Source organism: Rhipicephalus microplus, chromosome X, assembly GCF_043290135.1.
Source record: "Rhipicephalus microplus isolate Deutch F79 chromosome X, USDA_Rmic, whole genome shotgun sequence".
NCBI lineage: Eukaryota > Metazoa > Arthropoda > Arachnida > Ixodida > Ixodidae > Rhipicephalus > Rhipicephalus microplus.
Window position 1 is genome coordinate 422,459,241 of NC_134710.1, and position 22,664 is coordinate 422,481,904.

General features: G+C 45.9%; 1 protein-coding gene across 3 annotated transcripts in view; it reads left to right on the plus strand.

The window, feature by feature from the left end:
- Positions 1–22,664, plus strand: part of Gclm (Glutamate-cysteine ligase modifier subunit) — an 84,692-nt gene that overhangs the window by 11,904 nt on the left and 50,124 nt on the right. For 2 of the 3 annotated variants that reach the window (XM_075880342.1, XM_075880341.1), the window contains one exon: positions 14,574–14,655. In XM_075880342.1, coding sequence (XP_075736457.1) covers positions 14,574–14,655 — 82 coding nt within the window. Of the gene's footprint in view, positions 1–14,573; positions 14,656–17,504; positions 17,857–22,664 lie in introns of those variants that run through there. The other variant, XM_075880340.1, reaches the window with a different exon arrangement.

The following is a 22,664-nucleotide window of genomic DNA, read 5'->3' on the forward strand; positions in this document are numbered from 1 at the left end:
AGAGCCAGTTGAAAACAGCGTGTCGTTATGTTCGTGTTACTTTTCATCTTCCCTGCATCCGTGAAAGCCATCAAGAAGCACAACGGCAAATTAACTCGCATGAAAACACGAATTCGCGAGCTTCCTAATACGTGCGGTCGTTCAGCGCCAGCATCCCGTAGTCTACTCGCGCAGCGCCATCATGCAGCAGCGGCGATCGGAGACTGAGCGTGCGCTCGACGGTTTGAAGAGAGCGTTCGCCCGAGCACTGAAAAAATAGAGGAGTTGCTAGAAAAAAATGGAGGAGGTGCTGGTCAGGCTTGGTGGGTTCAGGAAATCTGGAAATGATTTTAGTGCCAAGAATGGATATATGCGTGATGTGATAGCTGCTCCAATCACATCAAACTATGCAAAAAGGTGAAACTTGTTAAAGCGTGCTACATTTTTGCAATAGTCTCGTAATTTGTACCCAGCGTGCGCTAAGATGCTGTTCTTGAGATATATTTGAGAAAAAGAAGACTGAAGGTGCTAGCAAACCGTACCCAAGCCATTACTTTATTATCGTGTGATCACTGAAGCGTACTGTCGACTTAGTGTTTAAAAATAGTGCAAAAAAAATCTGAACACTCAAACACGAAGGAGTCAAGATGACATATTTGTCTCCTTCATGCCTGTGGTTTGTGTATTTTTTATGATTTTTTCAAATGTGAATTTGCACCAACTCGCCCAACTGTCCCTGCTAGTACTATCGGGTGCTGTGTTGTTGTAGTAGTTGCATATATGAAGTGGATTCTGGAAAAATGTCCGGTGTAGTGAACTTGGGCCTGCTATGAAAAACAAAACGTAGTAACTTAATTTCATCTTTTTGCATATTCTAAGTAAAAATTTTTGTATACATTTGTGCATACATCAATTTTGTTAAAAATGTGGTACAGCTGCTTCAACTTGGAGATAAATATATGAGTGGGAAAATTGCGCTTGGTAACTGCTCCAAAAGGTTGTTGTGCCACTCCAAAGAAAGGTTTCAGCTGCTACAAGAGGTGCGCCTGTAGATGATTACTTGCTCTAATCTTTGTCAGCCAACTCTAATTGGAAAGCAAATTTCTCGCTGCACGACAACTATAGCAGGGCGCGCGGCCCGCGCGAAAAGGAGCGATTCGACTCGTCGGTTACAGTTTCAAAACTGGTTTATTGAAAATGACTAAGAAGTTGGAAACAAAGGCTGTCGGGGGAATGGTGTGGGCGAAACCCCTTTCACTCCCGTTGATATTGCGTTGGCAGCCCTTCTCTAGACCCATTAAATTGGGTGGCGAAGATGAACTTCTGTATTTCTGGTCAACATTGTCCCATCGTGGCTGCTTAGGTGTTGAGCTCAAGCGGGTGCATGAGTTTCACTGGTCGTCGAAGTTACGTTTTGTTAGGCAGAAGTACTCGGCAACAAGGAAGTGTGCAGGTGTCGATGGTGTAACTCCCCCGCGTCCGTAAAGACGAAAGTCGAAGGACGGAAATTAACCACAGCTTCAGCCTGCGTTAGAACATTGGAAAGGCTGTCATAGTCGAGAGCGGGTGCCAATGTCCTTGAAATTGTTATTTTTCGAAGTTCAGGAATTGCCGGCACCATTTGTTTCTTCTTTCTTGCACATCTGGAGGGATATTTTCGTCCCATGTTGTACCGCGTACCTATAGGCTCTGAAACATTATCTTCGCAGTGATAGTAGTGGGCACGAGGAAACCATACGGGTCAAGAATGCATGCTGAAGACTGTAGTAGAAATCGCTTTGTGTCGTGCTGACTTTCCAGGAATCTGATCAGGGCGCACATCTCAAAAACGCACTCATCTGTGTCGGCCCTCTATTTCACACCGAGAATCTTTGTGAGGCCCAACTCCTGTGGAGACTTTAGGGCTGTCTTAGTCTCGGAAAACAACGTCATTAAAACTGGATTGTTCGAGTGCCATTTTCTGAAGTTCATGCCTCCAATCTTTAGTATAGACTGTGCTTCCTTGCATATCTGTCAGCACCAGTAACAAAGTCATTGACATACAGATTGTCACTCAGTATCTTAAGTGTGGGAAGTTTTTTTTTTTTTTTTTTTTTTTTTTTTTTTTTTTTTTTTTTTGACGTTTTTCAAATGAAGACATAAGGTAGTTGCGAGAAGGAACGGTTTGCACGTAGCGCTGAATGGTACCCTTGTCATCCGGTATTCTTCTATCGGGGGTAGCATTCCGCCTTGCTTTGGTGCACCTTGATACCACAGGACGCAAAGTGCGTCGTGATTCATCTCAGTCAGCTCAATTTGGAGAAAAGCCTTATCAATATCAGGCATTATGGCCAACTTGTGCACTCGAAATTGAATTTGAATGACAAACATGAATTTAAGATGGGTTCTGTGTAGAGAACTTCGTTCAATGATAACTTCCCTGCTGCTTTGGAAGACTTATCGATTACGACCCTCAACTTAGTTCTTTGCTACCTGGCTAGGCAACTTCTCGGTTTGGCATGTAATAAATGGGCCACTGCGGGGACTCACCTAGTTCGATAGCTTCCTCATCGTGTCCGACTTCAATGTAGTTCTAGATTCCCTGGTCATAGCTAGGGATCGGTTAGTAGTGTTGCAGAGAGTGGGTGAAGCCTGTGCGATGCTGTTCCCCTGTTGTCAGTCAGCTGCGATTCGTTTTCTTTCCATGGGAGCCCGATTTTGTTTTCGCGGTTATTGCGGACAAAGGTGTTCTCAAATTCCCCAAGTGTGTCGTCATTCATTCCACAGCTCATTCCTGGTCATCTTTGTCCCATGGTGGCTGCTTAGGCATTGACCTCAAGCTGGTACAAGGCTTGCACTGGTCGTCGAAGTTCCCTTTTGTCAGGCACAAGTATTTAGCAAGCGCGTGTTCGGCCATCTCTTTCTGGGAAAGTTTTCAGAACACAGCACAGTTTCCACATTTGGCGAGGAGTTCTCTTCTTTCCGAGGAGTATATCTCCTTCATTGATGCCTATTCCTGGCTTTACTACATGTGCAGAACGCAGTTGCAGGAGATCGAGTCTCTAACGTCACGAGAATGAGTCAAATAGAGTGCGGCACTGCTGCCATCTTCGGATCTGGCTATTTGCGGTCGACTTCACTTTCGTTGTTTCTCGGAGAGGAGGCAAACTTGTTAGCTTGTGGCTGATCAGTAAGTGGGCATGTGTCAATGCCTAAAGCTTCCCCGTGTTCAAAGAGACAAAGGTCAAGGGACGAGAATTAACCGCAGTCTCTGCTTGCTTTAGAACTGTGGAGAGGCTGTTGTAGTAAAGGTAGCTTTTTCGGAGCACTCAATGAAGGGTGGCCTTGATGGTTTTCACTATTCTTTCCCAAAAGCCACCCCACCATGCCACTCTCTCAACAATGAATTTTCAAGTGATGTTTTGCTCACTGAAGAAAGAACGAACCTCGCTTGATTTTATGGCTTGGAACATTTGGATCAATTACCTTGAAGCTCGTATAAATGTCAGAGAATTGTTGGATAGCACAGTTTTGCAGATTCCTCTCCTCGATACAAATCTCTTGAATGCCATCAAACACTATTTGGATGAGAGGTCTCGCAACAAGTTTGAGGTGTATGGCCCTTGTCGTGCAAGTGAACAAAGCAATATAAGCTTTGTGTTTTGATCCTCTTTCTTTGTACAGTATTGGCCCCACAAAGTCCATTCCTGTTGTCTCGAAAGAGTCAGCTTGGCTTACTCTGGAGGCAGGAAGTGAGGTGGTAGGCTCATCTGCGCCTCGGCAGCTTTGCTTCCGACATGAAAGACAGCGTCAAATGACTGATTTGATTGTTTGTCTTCCTCAGATAGTTCAATATCGTTCTCGAAGAGTGGGTAATGTCTCCAGCACTCCAGCATGCAATAGGCGTCTGTGCTCCCAGTGAATAAGCAGGTGCGTGAAAGGGTGAGACGGTGACAATATAACAGGATGCTTAGCTTTTTCTGTACTGTACTGTACTGTAGCCGCTTACCAACTCTCATCACACCATCACCGTCCAAGAACGGATTGAGTGCCATTACTGTGGTTGTCCGATCGAGAGGCCGGAAATCGCACAGTGCGCAAACGTCATTTGCGAATGTTTCTAATTGGCAGGTTTTCTGCCTAAGCCTTTCCGCATCGGGTATTTCCTCAGCCATCAGCTTTGCTGTCAACTTCGACTGGCATGGACTGTTGTGAAAGAAACGCCGACTGGCATGGACTGTTGTTAAAGAAACGCCTGAACTACGTCCTTACGCGGAGCACTCTGGTCAAGGAGCTGTAGTTTTCTAAATTCATCAGCAGCTCCGAGTGTGTCACTGCGACAGAGCTTGAGACTTGGATCTTTTGCTCTTCTTTCATGCAAAGCTATCTCATGCCGAGGTGTGACTCTCAGGCTATAGTGAATTGTTCTTCTTTCTGTAGCCATTTGGGGCCTGTCCATAAGTCTTTGCGTCCACGAGCTTGGACGGCAACATCCTGCGGGCCAGTAAATATTAGGGGTTCTCCTTGCCGGAAGAGTGTTTCCGTGATGTTGGATCTGTCAGCATTTCAATTTCTCGAATGCGATTGGCAACGAAGGGTTTTGCACCTCAGAGCGCAGCTCTTGATTCAACTGAGTGCAACGGTTGAATTGGTGCAACAGTTCATGGAAATGTCCTCAATGTTTAATTGTTTCATCAAGTATCTTGCGAGTCGTGCACCAATCAATGCTCCCATCAGTTCTAGTCATGACAATGAGAACCACTTAAGTGGAGGGACTCCTGCCTTTTCTATTAATAGCACAACGGTGGCCTCACTGTCTTGATTTCATGCTTTGATGTAAGCTACTGCGCCATGTGCCATAGGGCTCGCGTCGCAAGATAGTGCAGCTCAAGTTTTGTCTCCGCACGTTTCAGGTTGTGAGCTAATATTCTAGGAATTGTTATTTTCCGAAGTTCAGGAAGTTGCCGGCACCATTTGTCCCATCTGTCTCGCACATCTGGAGTAATTTTGTCATCCCATGCTGTACCCTGTATCCAGAGGCTTTGAAATATTATCCTTGCGGTGATAGTAGTGGGCACGATGAAATCATATGGGTCTCAAATGCATGCTGAGGCTTGTAGTAGAAATCCCTTTGTGTCCTGCAGACTTGCAAGAAATCCAATCAGGGCGGACATCTCAAAGACGAACTCGTCTGTTTCGGGCCTCCATTCTATACCGAGAATATTTGTGGGGCCCAACTATGGTAGGGTCTTCAGGCCTGTCTTAGTCTCAGCAAATGATGCCATTAAAACTGGATTGTTTGACCACCATTTTCTGATGTTCATGCCTCCCATCTCTAGTAAAGCCTGTGCTCTTCTTTCTATATCTGTTGTGCCTCTTCTACACTGTCAGCACCAGTAACAGTCATCGACATACAGGTTGTCACTCAGGATTTTAGCGGTGCCAGGAAATTTCTCTTCGACGCTTTTCAAATGATGACGTAAGGTAGCTGCGAGGAGTAACAGGCTGCATGTAGCGCCGATTGGTATCCTTGTCATCCAGTGTTTTTCTATCAGGGGTAGCGTTTCGCCTTGCTTTGGTGCACCTTGATATCACAGAAAGCGGAGGGCGCTCTTTCTCAGCCAGCTCAAGTCGGAGAAAAGCCTTTTTTATGTCAGACATTGTGCATTCGAAATCTAGGCCACATTGTGCACTTGAAATCGTATTAGAATGTCTGATAAACTTGGATTTAGGTCGGATCCTGTGTAGAACGATAGGTTCTCTGCTGCTCTGGAGGATGCATCCAATTCAACCCTCAACTTCATTGTTTCGCTACCTGGCCGGTCAATGCCTCGGTGTGGCATGTAACAAATGAGCCCCTGCGAGGGCTCACCCACTTCGTTGACTTTCTTAGTGTGTCCAGCTTGGAGGTTGTTCCGAATCGCCGGGTCATAGCTGCAGATCGTTTCATCATTTCGCAGCAGTTTCGCAGAGAGTGAGTGAAGTCTGTGCGATGCTGTTGCTCTGTTGTCGGTCAGCTGCGATGAGTTCTCTTTCCATGGGAGTTCTCTTTCCATGGAAGCCTCATTTCATATCTACTGTTCTTGTGGACAATGGTGTCTTAATATGATCTAAGAACGTCGTCATTTTCAGTGGTAAGCAGTGTGTCATCAACGATCCCAAGGTGTTCCAGCTCCCAGAATGATCTTAGTTGACGTGAAACGTCTGGTTCTGGATTCACGCTGACTTGCATAGCTTCGACGTTCGTCTGGTGCATTGAGGCAGACGATGTTGTGTCTGTGCCCTGTAGCACCCTTCCCAACACAGTCTCTATGACCACGAGCCTCTCATTGACGAGCTTTACACTACTTGTTGTGACATCCCAATAGTGATCAGCCCCAACAAGCAGCTCACTCTAGGCTGGTAGCCATCTGGTACGGTGTCAGTTAGTTCAAGGTCCTGTTTCTGCATGTGGTGGGCAACGCGGTCATCCGGTGGTGGTAGCAGGTTTCGGCTGATCTCTGGTATCTCGAGTGCTTCGACATGGACTCTGGTGTTGCGCCATTTCTTGAGCCAGCATTTCTGCTAAAGAAAGGACAGCGTCCTTTCTTTAGCAGCCTCTGGATTCCAAAGACATAGATGGTCAGCATCACCTCTTCTATGACGTGGAGTTTTAGATGACTGGAAATCTCTAGTATAAATGTTCTGTGGCTGCCACCATCAAGCACCATTTGCACCAAAGCAGTCTTATTTTATCCTGCTGTGAACGCTCGTGGCGTTTGTAGAAGTACCTGTGCCTTTCCTTGTGTTCATTTCTCCTGTAGTGATGACTGGACTGTGACACCGGTTGCTGTACCTTCACTTGAGGGAAGTGGTGCTGCTTTTTGATTGGACTTGCAGACGCCCGTTGTGTGCAGTCCCGAACACTTGGCACACTTCAGCCATCTTGATGTTCTGCAATCGGCGGCGCGGTGATTTCTTTTCGCGCACTTGTAACAGTGCTGCTCCTTTGACATTACCACCTCTTTTATGTCTATGAAAATGGCAGTGATACAGTTTTCCATGGTGTGCCCTTCTTGATCACAAAAGATGCAGAGGACCTCACCTCCAGTCACTGCTAGAACAAATGCAGACAGTGTTTGATGGCGATCTGTAGTGCTTGAAGCTTTCGTTTTTATAGCGGCGTCAGGCACCGGTCGTACTGTGTGTTGGGCTCTCTCTCGGCTCTCTACCACCGTCTTGAGAAAATTTAGAAAATGCGATGGTCATGATCAGGAACGGTTTATGATGTTGTTTTTCTCCGGTAGTACTCGAGGCAAAGCTCATTCAGCATGCATTTCCGCAGAACAGTCAACAAAAGCACGCCATATGTGCTCAATGCCACGAGACTGCGTATGCCCGTCTAGAGTTCATCGTAGAGTGTCCTTAGCCTCTCGGTGTCTTGAAGATTGTGCACCGATTGGACCTCAATCAAACGTGAAATGTGCTCCTCATTGCCAAATTTTTCTAACAATGTTTTGACAGCAATTTCGTAGCTTCGTTCACTGAGTGGCAGTCCATCGATAGCAGCCGAAGGCTTTCCGGTCTGATAGCTGGTCAGATACTGGAACTTGTCGATGGTATGGAGGGCTGCATTTTTGGGAATCATACACTCGAACTGGTTTCAGAATCTGGTCCATGAGCGCAGATCCCCGTTGTACTTCATATCTCCAGCTTCGGAAGTCTGGTTGTCAGTGACGTTAAATGGAGAGACGAAGGCCCCACTGTGCTCTGAATAGAACCAGAATGTGCTGCTTGTTCCGAATTGTTGGTTTCTGATGAGGTACTTGACCTGGTTTTACTTAGGGCTTCGTTCTTTAGAGCTCGCTTGATTTTGGTCATCATGGTGGTGATCTTTTTGTTTTAGTCATTGCATTCGGTGAGCGTGGCATCAAGTTCCTGTAGCTCACTCTTTTTCTCGATGGCGTCGTTGTCTATCATAAGTTTCTTTGCTTGCTCCGCGAGATATTCAAAATGTTCTTCAAGCTCACCGATTGCTATGGCTGGCACTTGCAGCATGGTGCTGCTCTGTGCAATGATGGCGTTGATGGCCTGTCGAAGGGTGGCTTGCTTTTTTCACACACGCTTCATGGCTCTTTCGATGCCAACTGACGAAGTAATGCCGGCTTTCGGCACCAGAAAATGTAGATGATTACTAGCACTTTAATTTTCGTTGGCTGACTCTAAGTGGAAAGTGAATTCTTCGCTGCACGGTAAGTATAACAGGGCGGCTGGGCCATGTGCACAAGAGCCTTGAAGAGGAGCGACTCGACTCGGTGACAGTTTCAAGACTGGTTTATTGAAGATGACTAGAAAGTTGGATAGGAGAGAGATAGGTAGAATAGGAAAAAAGAAGGATCGGAGCCGGTTTCACGAAGGCTACTGTGGGAATGGTGCGGGCCAAATCCCTTTCGCCCCATCGGCTTTGTGTTGGCGGCCCTCCTCTCGAACCAAGAAATTGGGCGGCTAAGATGAGCTGCTTCGACGGCGTCTCTACGGAAGGAAAGCAGGACCAAGCTTCCGGAATTCTCAACAGCGCCAAAGTAGCTTTGGTTGATGACATCACTGATATATTCTACCTTCAGATGGTCAGCATTCATCCTCTGACTGTGCTACTTGCAGTGGTTGAGAAAAAAAAAACAGCCAAAAAAAAAGGCTCCAGTATTTTGTTGTAAGACGTAGTTGTAGTTATCTAATTGTTTTTTTTTTATGTTTTCGCAACTGCACTAAACTTTTCGCTGCTGCCTTGTTTTTGTTCAGTTAAAAGAGTGGGTTTGCTCTGCTGTCACATCCCAACCTACATCTGTGAACAGCATGAGTGTAGCTATTAGTTTTTTTTTTCTGGGTGAGGTTCGAACACTCTTTTTGTATTTTTTTGCAAGTGTTTGTATGCGCATGTATATAGGTTCTTTTTTCTAAGCAATACAGATTTTTCCTTAAAAAACTATAACAGGTAAGCACTTCTCGTCTTCGCAGGCAATTTCTAGGCTGAGGCGGAAAGATTTTGCCGCTAATTAAATCACTCAGGAATGATTAATTGACAAAAAGTATTGAAATAACTATTTTTATCATTAATTTTAGGATGGTTGTTTATATGGCGAAGTTGTTGTACATCACAAATTATGGTGAGCTTACTTTTTAAAGATTGAGAATAACGCACGTGGTTTCCGAGATCTATCACGGAGTTTTCAGATCTGCATGCTGAATAAACCGAAACTAATGCACCGGAGTGCGTTAGTTTCGATGTACATGGTTAATTTTGTCACACCCGGTGCGTTAGTTTGTTTCTCCGGCACCGCGGTCTGGAAATTTGGTAATAGATCTCTGAAACCACGTGTGACATTCTCACTTTTTAAAAACAACCACCTTGAAATTGATAATAAAAAGGTAATTAAACTATTTTTGTTAATTAATCATTCCTGAGTGATCTAATTAGTGGTAAAATCTGAGACTTAGCCTACAAATTGTCTGCAAAGACTAGAAGTGCTTATCTCTTACAGTTTTTTTTACGAAAAAATCTTTATTACTTAAAAAAACACCCTGTGTATACACATGCAAAATTCAAATTTTTCTAAGGATGGGGGGAGGGGGCAGTGGAACCCTTCCTGAATTCTCTCCTGGTTATGCCAGTTGTAAACAGTTTATATCAAAAAGAGTGGTAGTGGGGGGAAGAGGGGCATTGTTTGACCATCCTTTCACTCACATTTTTGAAGTGACCAATCTAGAGTCCGTGTTTCACCATTGCCAGGGAATGATAGTTCCAGGTCTTTACCTTAACTATTGAAGGATATGTTAAGAGGTTTATTGGCGGACACTTCGCGATGATTCACGACAGCGACAGTCAATGCCGGGACCGACTCTCTGCACGAGCTGTTCTTCTTCTTATGAAAAGAGAGACCCACTAGAAGGCGCTGGAGAGGACAACCCACTGTTCAAAGGCTTTACCACAACTACCCCGGGTACGAAAAGGGAGCCGCCTGGCAACCTAACAGCTGGTTACAATGAGCGGGTCATGGTAGGCCTTGAGGCGCTCCACGTTAACAATGTCGCGTCCTCGACGGCGCATGTCCGAAGATGGTTCGATGGGTTCAATCAAGTAGTTGACTGGGGAAGTGCATTTGACGACACGGTAGGGGCTTTCGTATTTGGGCAATAGTTTTGAAGATAGGCCAGTTGCAGTGGTAGGGATCAAAAGCCAGACGAGCGCTCCAGGGAGGAACGTGGGCGCAGTAGTGCTGGCGTCAGCGCGAATGCTTTTTTGCCGCTGTTGATCATGCGCAGTAAAGGTCTTTGCAAGCTCTCGACACTCTTCGGCAAGCTTGGCTGTAGCAGAAATAGGTGCCCACTCAGACGGAACTGGCCTGTACGGAAGTATCGTGTTCATGGTGTATGACGGGTGCCTTCCATATAATAAAAAGAAAGGTGAAAAGCCAGTAGTGCTCTGAGGGGCGGTATTATATGCGTAGGTGACGAAGGGTAGAATGGAATCCCAATTTGTGTGATCGGCGGCGACGTACTTGGAAAGCATGTCGCCAAGCGTACGGTTGAAGCGTTCGGTGAGGCCATTTGTCTGCGGGTGGTAAGTAGCAGTTTTGCGGTGAACAACGTTGCATTCTTTGAGAATGGCTTCAACGACTTCAGACAGGAAGACACGGCCTCGGTCACTGAGCAGTTCCTGGGGTGGACCGTGTCGCAGAATGAATCGTTGGAGCAGAAAGGAGGCCACATCGCTCGCTGTAGCCGCGGGAAGAGCGGCTGTTTCGGGGTATCGCGTGAGGTGGTCCACAGCGACAATGACCCAGCGGTTACCAGCCGACGTTAGTGGAAGTGGCCGATACAAATCGATGCCAACGCGCCCAAAGGGCCTGGCAGGGCAAGGTAGAGGTTGCAGACCTACCGGCGACAGGTGCGTTGAAGCTTTGCGGTGCTGACAATCTATGCAGGAGCGAACGAATTTCTGCACGTAGCGGTACATGCCGCGCCAAAAGTACCGTTGGCGAATACGGTGGTAAGTCTTCGATACCCCGGAGTGCGCACATTGCGGATCAGAATGAAAGAATTCGCATACCGTATATACTCGTGTAAGGGCCGCCCTCGTGTAAGGGCCGCACCCCAACTTTGAAAGCGGATATTTCGAAAAAAAAAAAACAAAAGTTCAAAATGTCCCGCCAGAAAAGTGTAGTTAGTTCATTTACAGCCAGATGGCGCTGCACGCTTTTCCGCTTTTATTCTACTTCCGCCGACGCGCCGACCACGCTGTTGACAGCGCGCCGCCATATTTGCCTTGTGCGGCCTCTTTGTTGGCATCGTTCCTAGCATCGTGTCGATACGTTGGCAGCGCGACTTCAGATCGGTGTCGTCGGTGTCACTTTGTTGGTTGTAGTGAACCCTGCAGAAGCCAGCGCACGTGACGGACGATGGGCCGGCATCTGAGATCATTCACTGCAGCATTTAAGCTGCAAGTGATTGACTATGCCGAGGAGCACGGGAAGCGGGAAGCTGGACGAAAGTACGACGTCGATGAGAAGCGCGTGCGTTACTGGATGAATCAGAAAGATGCCCTCGCCGCTACTAACAGGAGCCGAAAGGCGTTTCGCGGGAAAAAGTGCAAGTACCCGCAACTCGAAAGCGAGCTCGTCAACTACGTCGTCGACACACGAAGGGACGGCTACGCCGTATCGACTGACATGATACGCGTCAAAGCCCTCAGCATCGCTCGCCACATGGAAATACCCCCGGCACAATTCAAGGCAAGTCGGGGCTGGGCTACGCGGTTTATGAACCGTAACCAGCTTTCTATTCGGCGCCGAACGACGATTTGCCAAAAACTGCCGCGCGAGTACGAAGACCACGTCATTAAGTTTCATCGCTTCGTGAATGCTCTCAGGAGGGAGCATGAATACGACCTGTCCCAAATTGGGAATGCGGACCAGACACCTGTGTGGTTCGATGCACCGGAAAGCACCACAGTGGATTTAAAAGGTGCGAAAAGTGTGTCTGTGCGCACGACTGGTGCAGAACGCCAAAGGTGCACTGTGATGTTGTGCATCACGGCAGACGGCAGGAGGCTTCCGCCGTACGTCGTATTTAAAAGGAAGACTCTCCCAAAAGAGAAGTTCCCTCAGGGAATCGTCGTACGTGCGCAAGAGAAGGGCTGGATGTCCGAGGAACTGGTCGTTGACTGGATTAAGACCGTCTGGGCAAACAGACCTGGAGGGCTGTTACAACGGAAAGCCCTCCTTGTTTTGGACAGCTTTAGGGGCCACTTGACCGACCGCGTCAAGAACCGAGTTGCCGCAACTCGTACGGACTTGGCCGTCATTCCCGGTGGCCTGACGAGTGTGCTGCAGCCGCTCGACGTATGCGTCAACAGACCATTCAAAGTGGAATTTCGCCGATGTTACTCTGAATGGATGGCTGGAGGCGTCCACGAGAAGACCCCTACAGGACGGCTGAAGCGGGCGTCGCTCCAACAGGTGTGTGAATGGATTTTGAATGCGTGGCGTGCCATGTCAGTAGAAGTAGTTGCTAAAAGCGTCAAGGTAACGGGAATTTCGAACTCCATGAACGGCACCGAAGATGACCGTCTCTGGGAAGACGCGGACGCCGAGGCGAGCTCCTCCGAGAACGAGGACAGCGAAATGGAATCCGAATAAAAACATTTCTGGCATGTCATTTGTGACTCTTGCACTCTGCTACTGTTGCATAAACAGTACAGACCTTTGGCCTGTACTGCCTGTACTAAATCGGCCTGATTCGTGTAAGGGCCGCACCTAGCAAAATTTTCGAAAAAAAAGTGCGGCCCTTACACGAGTATATACGGTATGTCAGAGCGCAGACTGCGAGGTATGACTAGTAGCCACTGGCGGCCGTCACCGTTGTAATTGCGCCTGTGTAGGAGGTCGTCGTGAAGGGCAAAATGGTGGGCTTGACGACACAACGCGCGAGTGGATGGAGTGGATGGATCAGTCAGCAAGTCTATCAGTGAGGCAATCCATTGATCCTTGCGCTGTTCAGTAGCAATGATGTCGCCGCCATATTTGGCAGCGGTCTGGCAACACTGGCCCTGAAGTTTGGCAACTTAGTTCTGCGACACCAAACAGAACCTTGCCCTCATATTTTCTCATGCAAACTTGACTAATAACTTAAAGCAGTCTACTGCACAAGCCAAGTTAATTCAACTATTTGCAATGCTTCGTGGCAATACCCAATTGCACTGCCAATCTATAGAAGCAGTAGCCCTTTTAAGCCACAATGCAATGCCACATAGCAGTGTTGATGAGTGATTAGTGGAGTAGCCTAGCCTCATTTCTGTCAGCACATAAAGAAAATTCAGTCAATGGTATGCTTTACACCCAGTTGCAATGCATGCCTGCAGAGAAGATTGACTGCACCGCAACACAGAATTCACATGCAGGCAGCATGCCATATGGTTGTCGTAGCATTCGCGTGCCATTACACAACCTTTCGCTAGTTTTTCACTGTAACTGGAGAAAACAAAATGACCAGTCTGACAGAATTGATGATGGTTATTGACCTCGAATTGGCAGTTGCTTCAGTAACTTCTACACAGTTACTACCGGTAATTTCCAGTAACTTCTCTGGGATTTAACTACCTCACTGACGTCGCCTGCTGCACCTGCTTTGGAAGCCTCATTCGAAATCTCCAATAGTCAATTTTTGCAGCCATTATGCATTAGGAGTTTGGTTGCACCACCCTATATTTTTTTTTTCCTATTCTCAGAGTGAATGGGCAAGGAGTCGGTTTATGACGCACTGACACTGGGAGGAGCATGCAACACACTTCTTGCATGTGACTGATGTGCAGCAGTGAAACACGTGTTTGACGTCTGCATGCATTTTGCTAACCCATACCTTAGACCTTTCTTCTTTTTTTTTTTCTTTGCACTGGCAAGAATGAGGCTGAGGTGCTTCACCTATCATTTATCAGCACCACTATGCTGAATTGCTTTGTGACTCATATGAACTATTCTTTCTGCGTGTCTATGGCGAAATAAAGATTGGACAAGATTGGGTATTGGAAAGAAACATTACCCGTAGAACCATCTCATTTTTTGTGTGTTTTAAAACTTTCTTCAGTCGAAAATGTTTTGTGGTCCCAGAGGCTTTCAAATAACAAGGTTTTGTTGTATATTAAAATAATTTGCGACTGCCAATTTACAAAGCTGTCAATGCACAGATGAGAAGGCGCGTGAGAAAAAAAAAGAGGACACCATAGCATGAGCAGTTTTCTGTCTAGCATTCACCTCATCACTATTCATTGTGTTTGTTGTGCAAGAAATTTACAACGTAGCCCACTCATACCTGCTAAAGAATGCATATCTGGCAGTAAAGCCAATGTGACTATGGCTCTCCTGAATGCAGAAAAAGAAAGAGTTTCTTTAACTTCGAGCATCATATGAGTGTTTTATTTTGCAGTAGATGATACTGTGCTTTGTTTTTCCTTACACATGTGCATATACTTGCTTTTCTTCTTTGCGCAGCACTTTTTTTAACTTGACACTGAAGCAGTTATCGAGAATTCTTTTTTTTTATTTCTTTTTCTCGTGAATTTGCTTGGCACTTTCTTTGTCCAGGATGAGAAGGTGCTGAAGTATGCCAATAAGGACCTGCCATGTCGAGTAGCCATCAAAGAAAGGTCAACCCTCAAAATCACAGGTAGGCTTGTCATCTCTAATGCAAATGTTTAAACCACTTCTTATTTACACAAAAAATGACAGCACATGAAGAAAAGTGCACAAGTCGTGCTTTTTCGAATCTGTAAAAGCCCTTCAGTGTAGCGATTGCAACAGACCTGTATGGTAAAAAAAACCATGGGGCAACCGTGCACATCAGTACTGATGGCTGGGTGATTCCACGCAAGATCCAATAAAGCATGGCTGGTCAACCTCTTAAATTTCTTTCAAAATTTTATATATATATATATATATATATATATATATATATATATATATATATATATATATATATATATTACCTGATGAGTGGAAAGAAGAGATCTATAATTTGTTTTACCGTAAAAAAGTGTTCCGAAGCAGAGCAAATCAATCTTGACGAACAGGTGGAGTGCCACGCTTACTTGCTCTGCTGTTTTTTTTCTTTCCAATTTGGCGATGAATCACACAAAATATATTAAAGCTACTTACCTCACATTTTGGCTAAATATGGACATACTTGTCGTTACTTTCAGATATATTTCAGATCTCTGCATAGTGTATATTTTTTCTATAAAAACTCTCAAATTCGATATAAAAACATTCTTTTGTCTAGTTTCCAGGCCTTTATTTCAAAAAGGCCCTATGACAGAGCGGTGACGATTCCGCGTTACTTTCTCAGCTTGCTTATTTATATAAAACTGCCAAAGCTTATATTAATAACACTTCTCGATCAAAAGATATGATCACGCTAACTTCAAGAAAAGTGAATCCAAGGAAATCACCTGTCGATGATTATTAAAAAAACATTTTGATATTTTTTATACTATAAGCACTAACTGTCCTGCACATCAGCTTGCATAATCAATAAAAACATGTTGCATTATATGGTTTTACTTTCAGTTACGGCCTGTCGAAAAATGCCCTTGTGCAAGGATAAGCAATGGTAGATCAGATTTCCTGCCCACTAAGTATGGAATGCAGGCCTATACTTCAGTTTCTTAAAAGACAAGTAGCACTGAAATAGTTGTCCACTGCACTGAGGACGCCAATTTTGAAATTATTTGATAAGAGAGTTGCCATGAGTGCAGGATTACCGAGCAAGCAAGCGTGCACAGTCCATGTTTCGGTGTGAAGGGGGCCTGTCAAATAAGGCCTTTAAGCAAGACTGAGCTCAATATCTGGGTCTGAAAATTGTATGCGATTTGTGATCGCGTACGGCTTTTTAATTTGGCATGATATTGTATATAGTAATGATGTCTTGCCACTGTAAATTAGCAGGGATAAGCACAGTAGGGAATGATTACAAATTATTTTTGTACGCCTGGGGTTCATTGAGGCACTGAGTCATCAAGTTCTGATGTATAAGTCGGTAGCTCTGCGAAAGTTTCATGTCTTTGAATTGAGCTTCTTGTGCTTCGAATGGTAGTCTGCGCAATTATTTTGCTAGGAGCTATACTTTGCCGCCATGAAATGCCCAGCAGCAGAGCAAAGCGTGGGCACAATCTGAGTCAAATGAAGGGAGCAGCGGACTGTGCTCACGGCCAGTACAAGTCGCCTGCTACCACCATCTCAGATGGGCGGGCGCACCCAGTTGTCTATAGTTTGGCATTTGTTCCTTTTTGATTTGGCTCCTGGAGCACCACCTTTATGGTTTTCACTGAGATCAATTAATTCATGCAGAGCAGTTTCTCTAGCTAAAGTGTCTGTCACCCGATTGTGGGAAACCAGCACTCGCAGCTTCCTGACAAGAATTTTCAAATGCTTCCCACCGAATGAGCGCAGTTAAGCTTCAACTTCCATGTCAATGCTTCGAAGTGTTTCTTGTGTGGGAGCCAAATTCAGTTTGGGAACTTGAGCTACAGACACCGAATTTGTGACCTTGGCTGATTTCCTCTGTTAATGCTCCAAGCACGTGCGTTGGAATCTTGCCGTGCCTAAGTTAGACCAGTCACCTTGGGACGCTTTTGTTTAAATGTACAAGTACGTACTGTAGACGTGCATTTGTTCACGTTTATTCTGGACACACAAAAAGTGTGAATAATGTCTGCTACGTCTGCAATGTAATTGCTGTATCTACAAATGAAACAATATAATGCATCATGTTTTTATTAAAGGAGAATGAGTTAGGAAAGTATAAAAAAATATCAAAACTGTTTTTTTTTTTTATTCGTCAGAAGTTTTTCTTGCATGCTCTTTTCTAACAGTTCGCGCGATTATAAGTTTTTGAATATATGAACAGAGTGATCGAGAAGTAGTTACAGCGTAACTAAGGAAGCAATAAACAAGGATAGAAAGTTGCTTTTGTAGTTACACTGTAACTACTTCCAGGTTTCGCTGTTCGTGTACTCAGTTATGTCTTACCAACTTGCTCAAGTTCCACGCTTTATATCTTTTTATTGAAAAGTGTTCTTAATATAAGCTTTGGCTGTTTTATGAATAAGCATGCTGAGAAAGTAATGCGGAATTTTCACCACTTTGTCATAGGCCCTTTTTTAAATAAAGGCCTGCAAACTAGGCAAAAAAAGAAAAATTTTAAGTTCAATTTGAGAATTTTTATAGAAAAATCTGCACTATGCAGAGATTCGTAATATGATTGAACATCAGTGTTAGTACGTCTACATTTAGCTAAAATAATGTGAGGTATGTAGGTTTAATATGTTCTGTGTAATTCATCGCGAAATTCGAAAAAAAAACAACAGCAGAGCAGGTAACCATTGCAGTGCACCTCTTCGTCATTATTTATTCACTGGGCTTCGAAAAAAATCTTACAGCAAAACCAATCAAATTGTCACAAACGACTGCAATTTTCGTCTCGCTCGCATGCCCCATCGTCCAAGGAAGGGAAGGGGCTTTTGTGTTAGGAAGATGACATCCGGCGACTGGCGACGCAGCGGCGGCGGCGCAGCATCTTTCCTACACCTGTATCGAAAGGAAAAACATGTGTTCGAGAAAAAAAGAATTGACCTCGAGAGGGGACGGGACGTCCCGAAAGAGTTTGGACTGCATCGGAATCGGCAGTTGCCGTGCAACCAGCAAGAAGTGTGGTCGTCGGGGTCGCGAGACTCGCGTAGGTGGCGAGTATGGAGTGACACGCGCAACGTATTGAGACAACTGCAATACCAAGCACCCTCATCGTCTACTAAGCTGGCCACATCTTCGTTGGCACCCGTCAACTCCCCTACGTGTATCAAGAGCTGGCCTGGTCCGTATGGAACTTCTTATTGTGACTTTTTTTAACTGTTATTTTATATAGCCAGCTTTTCAATAATTGTAGTTGTGTGCGCTGCGCTGCACGTAAAAATTCCGAAGCGCGAGCGTGATCCTTTCGTAATCCTTTCTTTGTATCTCTTTCTGATTTCCATCTTGTTATTTTATTAACATCCCGCGTATTTATCTTTTGTTTGTACCTCTTTTAGTGTTCTTTTAGAGCATAGTTTGTTTTATAGCTGTTCTTTTCAATCGCGTGAACTTAAGTGTTTTCTTCTCAATTATTTTTGTAATCTCTTTGCCATTGCCCTATTTTGATAAAATATTTGCCTGCGTTTAATCCAATGTCCGTATCAGCTCTGTGAGTGTGTCAGTTGGGCCCATACATCACACGTGCAACCCCGCACGGGTGTACCGACCTGCTAATAAGTTTGAGATGTATTATTTCGAGGTATTTCAGGCGTCGCAGGCCAAAGCGTCAAGTGGAAGCCTGCGAGTCTGCCACACGTCGATGTTGGATTGGCGGGGCCTCACCCAAAGTATGCGTCATGGATCTTTTGTTTCCACTGATCAGGCAACAATATATAGGATTTTTAAAGAAACTTAGAAGGTCAACCAGCCATGCTTTTACGTGGAATCACCCTGCTAGTGTTAAATAGCAACAAAGATGGGTTTCACTGCAGTCCCTTGTACTCAGCACATGCCACTTTGTGGAGGTAACTTTTCATTATCCAAACATCTATCTAGTCTTTGTCAATGGGTAGTGATGTGTTCGCCTATCGCTATTGGCAGGTTTGCTTCCACTTCCAGCACCACAACTCTGTAACCACCCTTTACATGGAAAGTTAAATTACCGTATTTACTCACATAATTTGTGCACTTTTTTTCGCGATTTTGAGGCCCCGAGAACAGGGTGAGCAAATTACATGGAGATTTAGCGAGCGAATACGAAATACTTGTGTCACAGTCCTAACACATGCAGTATATACATAAAGAAATAAATTGGAACACAAACGAAGTGTACTTGCTAATTTGAAAGAATTAGTGCGTACTTAAACCACTCAGATCCGGTCATGCGCGGTCTAGCGAGAATCACTGATCGCGAAGTCCGATAAAAATCATCGTCGCGGCCGCTGCCACGCCCTTTCGAAGTGCATCGTTCTGGGCTTTCTCGAGCGCCTTTGAACGTCCCATTTTCTTGAAGCTCTTTTGATAATGCTGGGAGAAACTAGGTCCTATGACACGGCGATACTGGAAGAGCTAAGCATCAGCACATAATTGAAAAGGCCTCCTTCAATGGCAGAAAGCTTGCATTAGCAAGCGGGCACTCTTTTCCTTTCTCGTGTACTGATTGCGCATCTTGTCACATTGAAGTACGTCCCCTTGAAGTGGTTTGTGGCGGCACGCTTCCTGTTTTCTTCGGTGAAATTTACAACAGCGATCTTTGATTTCGTTCTATATATAATTACTGTTGCACATCCCAAGGGAACCGTCAGAACGCGTCGGTCTGGTGGTGAAACCTAAGCTTCCGAAATCGACCAAGCGTATGTTGCAGTGCGGACGCAGAGAACGAGGGGAACAGTTGGCGTGACAGGCCCTCGCACGTCTCCGATGCAGAAATTCGTCCATGCAGTGATGCGATTGTGCATTCTCGCCATTATCCTCGTGGTACAGATTGGGAGACAGGTGAAGGCAAACGCTTGAGCAGTTCCGGCGACCCGTCAGCAGATTTGTGTTCGGGTGCGGTTTTATAAGGACCCTAGTTCGGGGGAAGTCCTCAGAAGAAGGGACTTCGCACTCGCAGCCTGTTTGACTACGCTCATCTGCTCGGCGGGGTGCGCACGCGGCCGAAGAATTGAAATGCTCAAAGGTGTGCGCACTGGCGAGCTGGCTCAGGTAGGTTGGGGAGCACGAAATATGCGAGTAAATGTTCTTTTCTCAAAAGCTGGCAAATTATAGGGGTGCACGCATTATGCACGTAAATACAGTATCTTTTTGTTAATGCTGTATACTTTTGCACGCTGAGGTTCATAGTACTTAATTTTTTGTTGTTTAGTGGCTATCAGTTTAACTAGAGCACAGGTTATGTGCTCGATTATCATTGATGGCAGCCCTCTGTGGCAGTCATCACTAGTGGTTGTGGGATTAATTGCTTTCCTGTACAAGTGTGTGCTTCACTCTTCAGCTCAAATTGCCTGTCCTTTGTGTCTTCTGTTCTTTCACTTCTGTACTGCCTTCCATGTGGCACTTAGCTACGCTTTCTTGTCAACAATGGAAGACAGGACCACTTTTTATCTTTTGATAGAGCTGCTTCCTACCCCCCATCTTCCTCACAGTTATGCTCCATGGTGCCAGACTCGAATAAACAACAGCATTTGTTAGTTTTTGAGGGCTTGCAATTTTTTGGGCTTCGTTAATGTACATGCTTGTCTGGACAGGAGGGTCCATAAGCTTTACCCTGAGCAAAACTTTAACTGTCATACAGACTTCCTTGAATGAATGTCTGGGAAGGCATTTGCATAATCAGGTCTCCAACCTTGTCCTTAGTAGCTGCAGCAGCTTTATTCCATTTTAGTTCTGAGTAGCACGGACAGTTCGTTTTTAACTTTTCATATTTTTTTCATTACCACAAAATCTCAAGCAAGCGCCCCGCTATCTTCTTCGGAATATTCGGTATACAGTCGAGCCCACATTGAACGGCCCCACTTAAAACTAACTTTCGTTTAATATGAACAATATCTATATGACCGTGAAAATATACATTGGTTCAATGGCACAAAATTGCACTTACAACGAACGTCTACGGGCGCCGCTGATTGGTTACAGCGAATGGAGTCAGCGGTCTGCCGACTTCCCGGGAAGCCACTTTCGACTACTGATCAGGCATCGGCGAAGTGCCCATACATTCTTAATGTTAAACGTTGACCCTGCCTTCGCGACCCTCTAGTTGCCGCTCTCCCCTACCCTTGAAGAAACGAAGGCTGTTTCCTTCCTCCATGTCCCGACTGCTTTTTGTTACGCACGCCTCCGGCCTTTGCCCCCCCCCCCCCCCCCCGCTACTCTGAGCACCCCCGCATCGCCAGACGAGGCCCGTGTTTTCACACTGCCACCGATTTTTCGAAGACCGGTCGGCCATCTATCCTGTTTTTGATCGCTGGTACTGTCTTTGGCATTGCTGGCCTGGAGTGACCAGAGCATTTGCCAACATCGTCAGCCACCGACTGTATCCGATAGTCTGCATCTATTGCACGCACGTGCGCTACCCCACTGACTCTGATAATTCGCGATTCGTTTCGTGTTTAGGACTTGTTCTCGCTCACTTCACACTCGGCTCAGCAGCCTTCCGCGTGAGTGTGGAAGCGTGAAAACGGCTTTTAATTTGTGCAGAATTAATCGTGAAATATCGGAAGTTCGTGAGGCCACGCAAACCTCCCGGCGCAACAAAACGGTTTTGTGACCACGGCCGCCGATTCTCCGAACATCGCCGCGCGCACAGATTCAGGTGGCCGTGCTTTGACGTCTGCGCGCATAGGCACTCTTTCCAAGTTTTTTTTACAGGCAAGTTTCGAGGACCTTTCAAGCAAGCTACCCAACCTGCCTCCTTCCCGTGTGTTTTGGTTTTCAAGGTCGCCCTCCCGCCGCATCCTCCCCTCTCTTGATGACATCCCATTCGCCCACAGAGGAAGGAAATGCCTTCGCCTGTCTTCACCGCTCCGCGACGCCCGTCACGCTGGCTCGAATTAGTTTCGTTTTCTGAGAGGAAACGGGCCCAAAGCTGTTCCACGCGTTCTGGCATGTGTGTCACGTGTGCGCGTCTTGCTCGCTCTTGGTGTGCGGGTGTAGTCAGGATGGCAGACGGGAGGACTAGCACGCTTTTCCCTGCCGCTCAACAAAACGTCGAAAGTGTGAGCACTTGGCTTGAGCGTAATCCGTGTGTTAGGCACCGCGTTGCGGAGCGCTTGCTCATAGCTGTTGACCACCTTGCAGCCAACTTGCCGCTTCGGGCATTCCGGTATTCAGCTGTGGAGATGAATATTTCGTGGGCGGCGGTGACGGCGACATGCGCGCGAAATTGTTTTCGCGAGGCCGACTTCGTCGAAGTCAGGCCCGATGCCGTGCCTGAAGCTTCCGAACAGGACCACTGCGGCGGTGATTTGTGGCAGCGCGGCGTTGACTGCGACCTGGGAGAGCGGGTGGGACATCTGTTGCGATGGTTTAATTGCAGCTGATGATGGTGCCGACACTGCAGAACTATGCATGGATTGGAGCATTGTGAATTAAGTATGTGGCGAGAGCGATTTGAAGGAATTGTATTGCGAGAACGACGAAACTTTGGAGCCAGTGCCTCATGCAGCTTATGCCACGGGCCTCGGCGAACAAGCACCCTGCCCCTTTAAATGAACTCGAGACCGCCCTTATCGCTTCTGCTCTTCCAAACGCGTGCGTTACGGACTTTTTGGGGCAAGAAATGTTTATATTTTCACTCGCAACTTTTTTTAAAAGCTGTGTTTCATTTACTATGAACTTCGGGATACAGTAAACGGATGCCACGTCACGCTCAAGTTCGTTATAAGCGGGCTCGACTGTATCTGGCTTCTTCTTCTCTCCCACTATTTCTACTGTTTATGAGAACTGTTTTTATTGACCCAATGAGAGCGAATGAAAACAGCGACTACATGCATATTCAGTACAGCATTTAATTAGAGGCATGGGTGTGCATTTGTGGCTGTTTCACCACCATCTTGAATTTTGATCGATAAATGAGCAAGGAACTCCCCCCCCCTCCAAACCTCGTCAAATTTT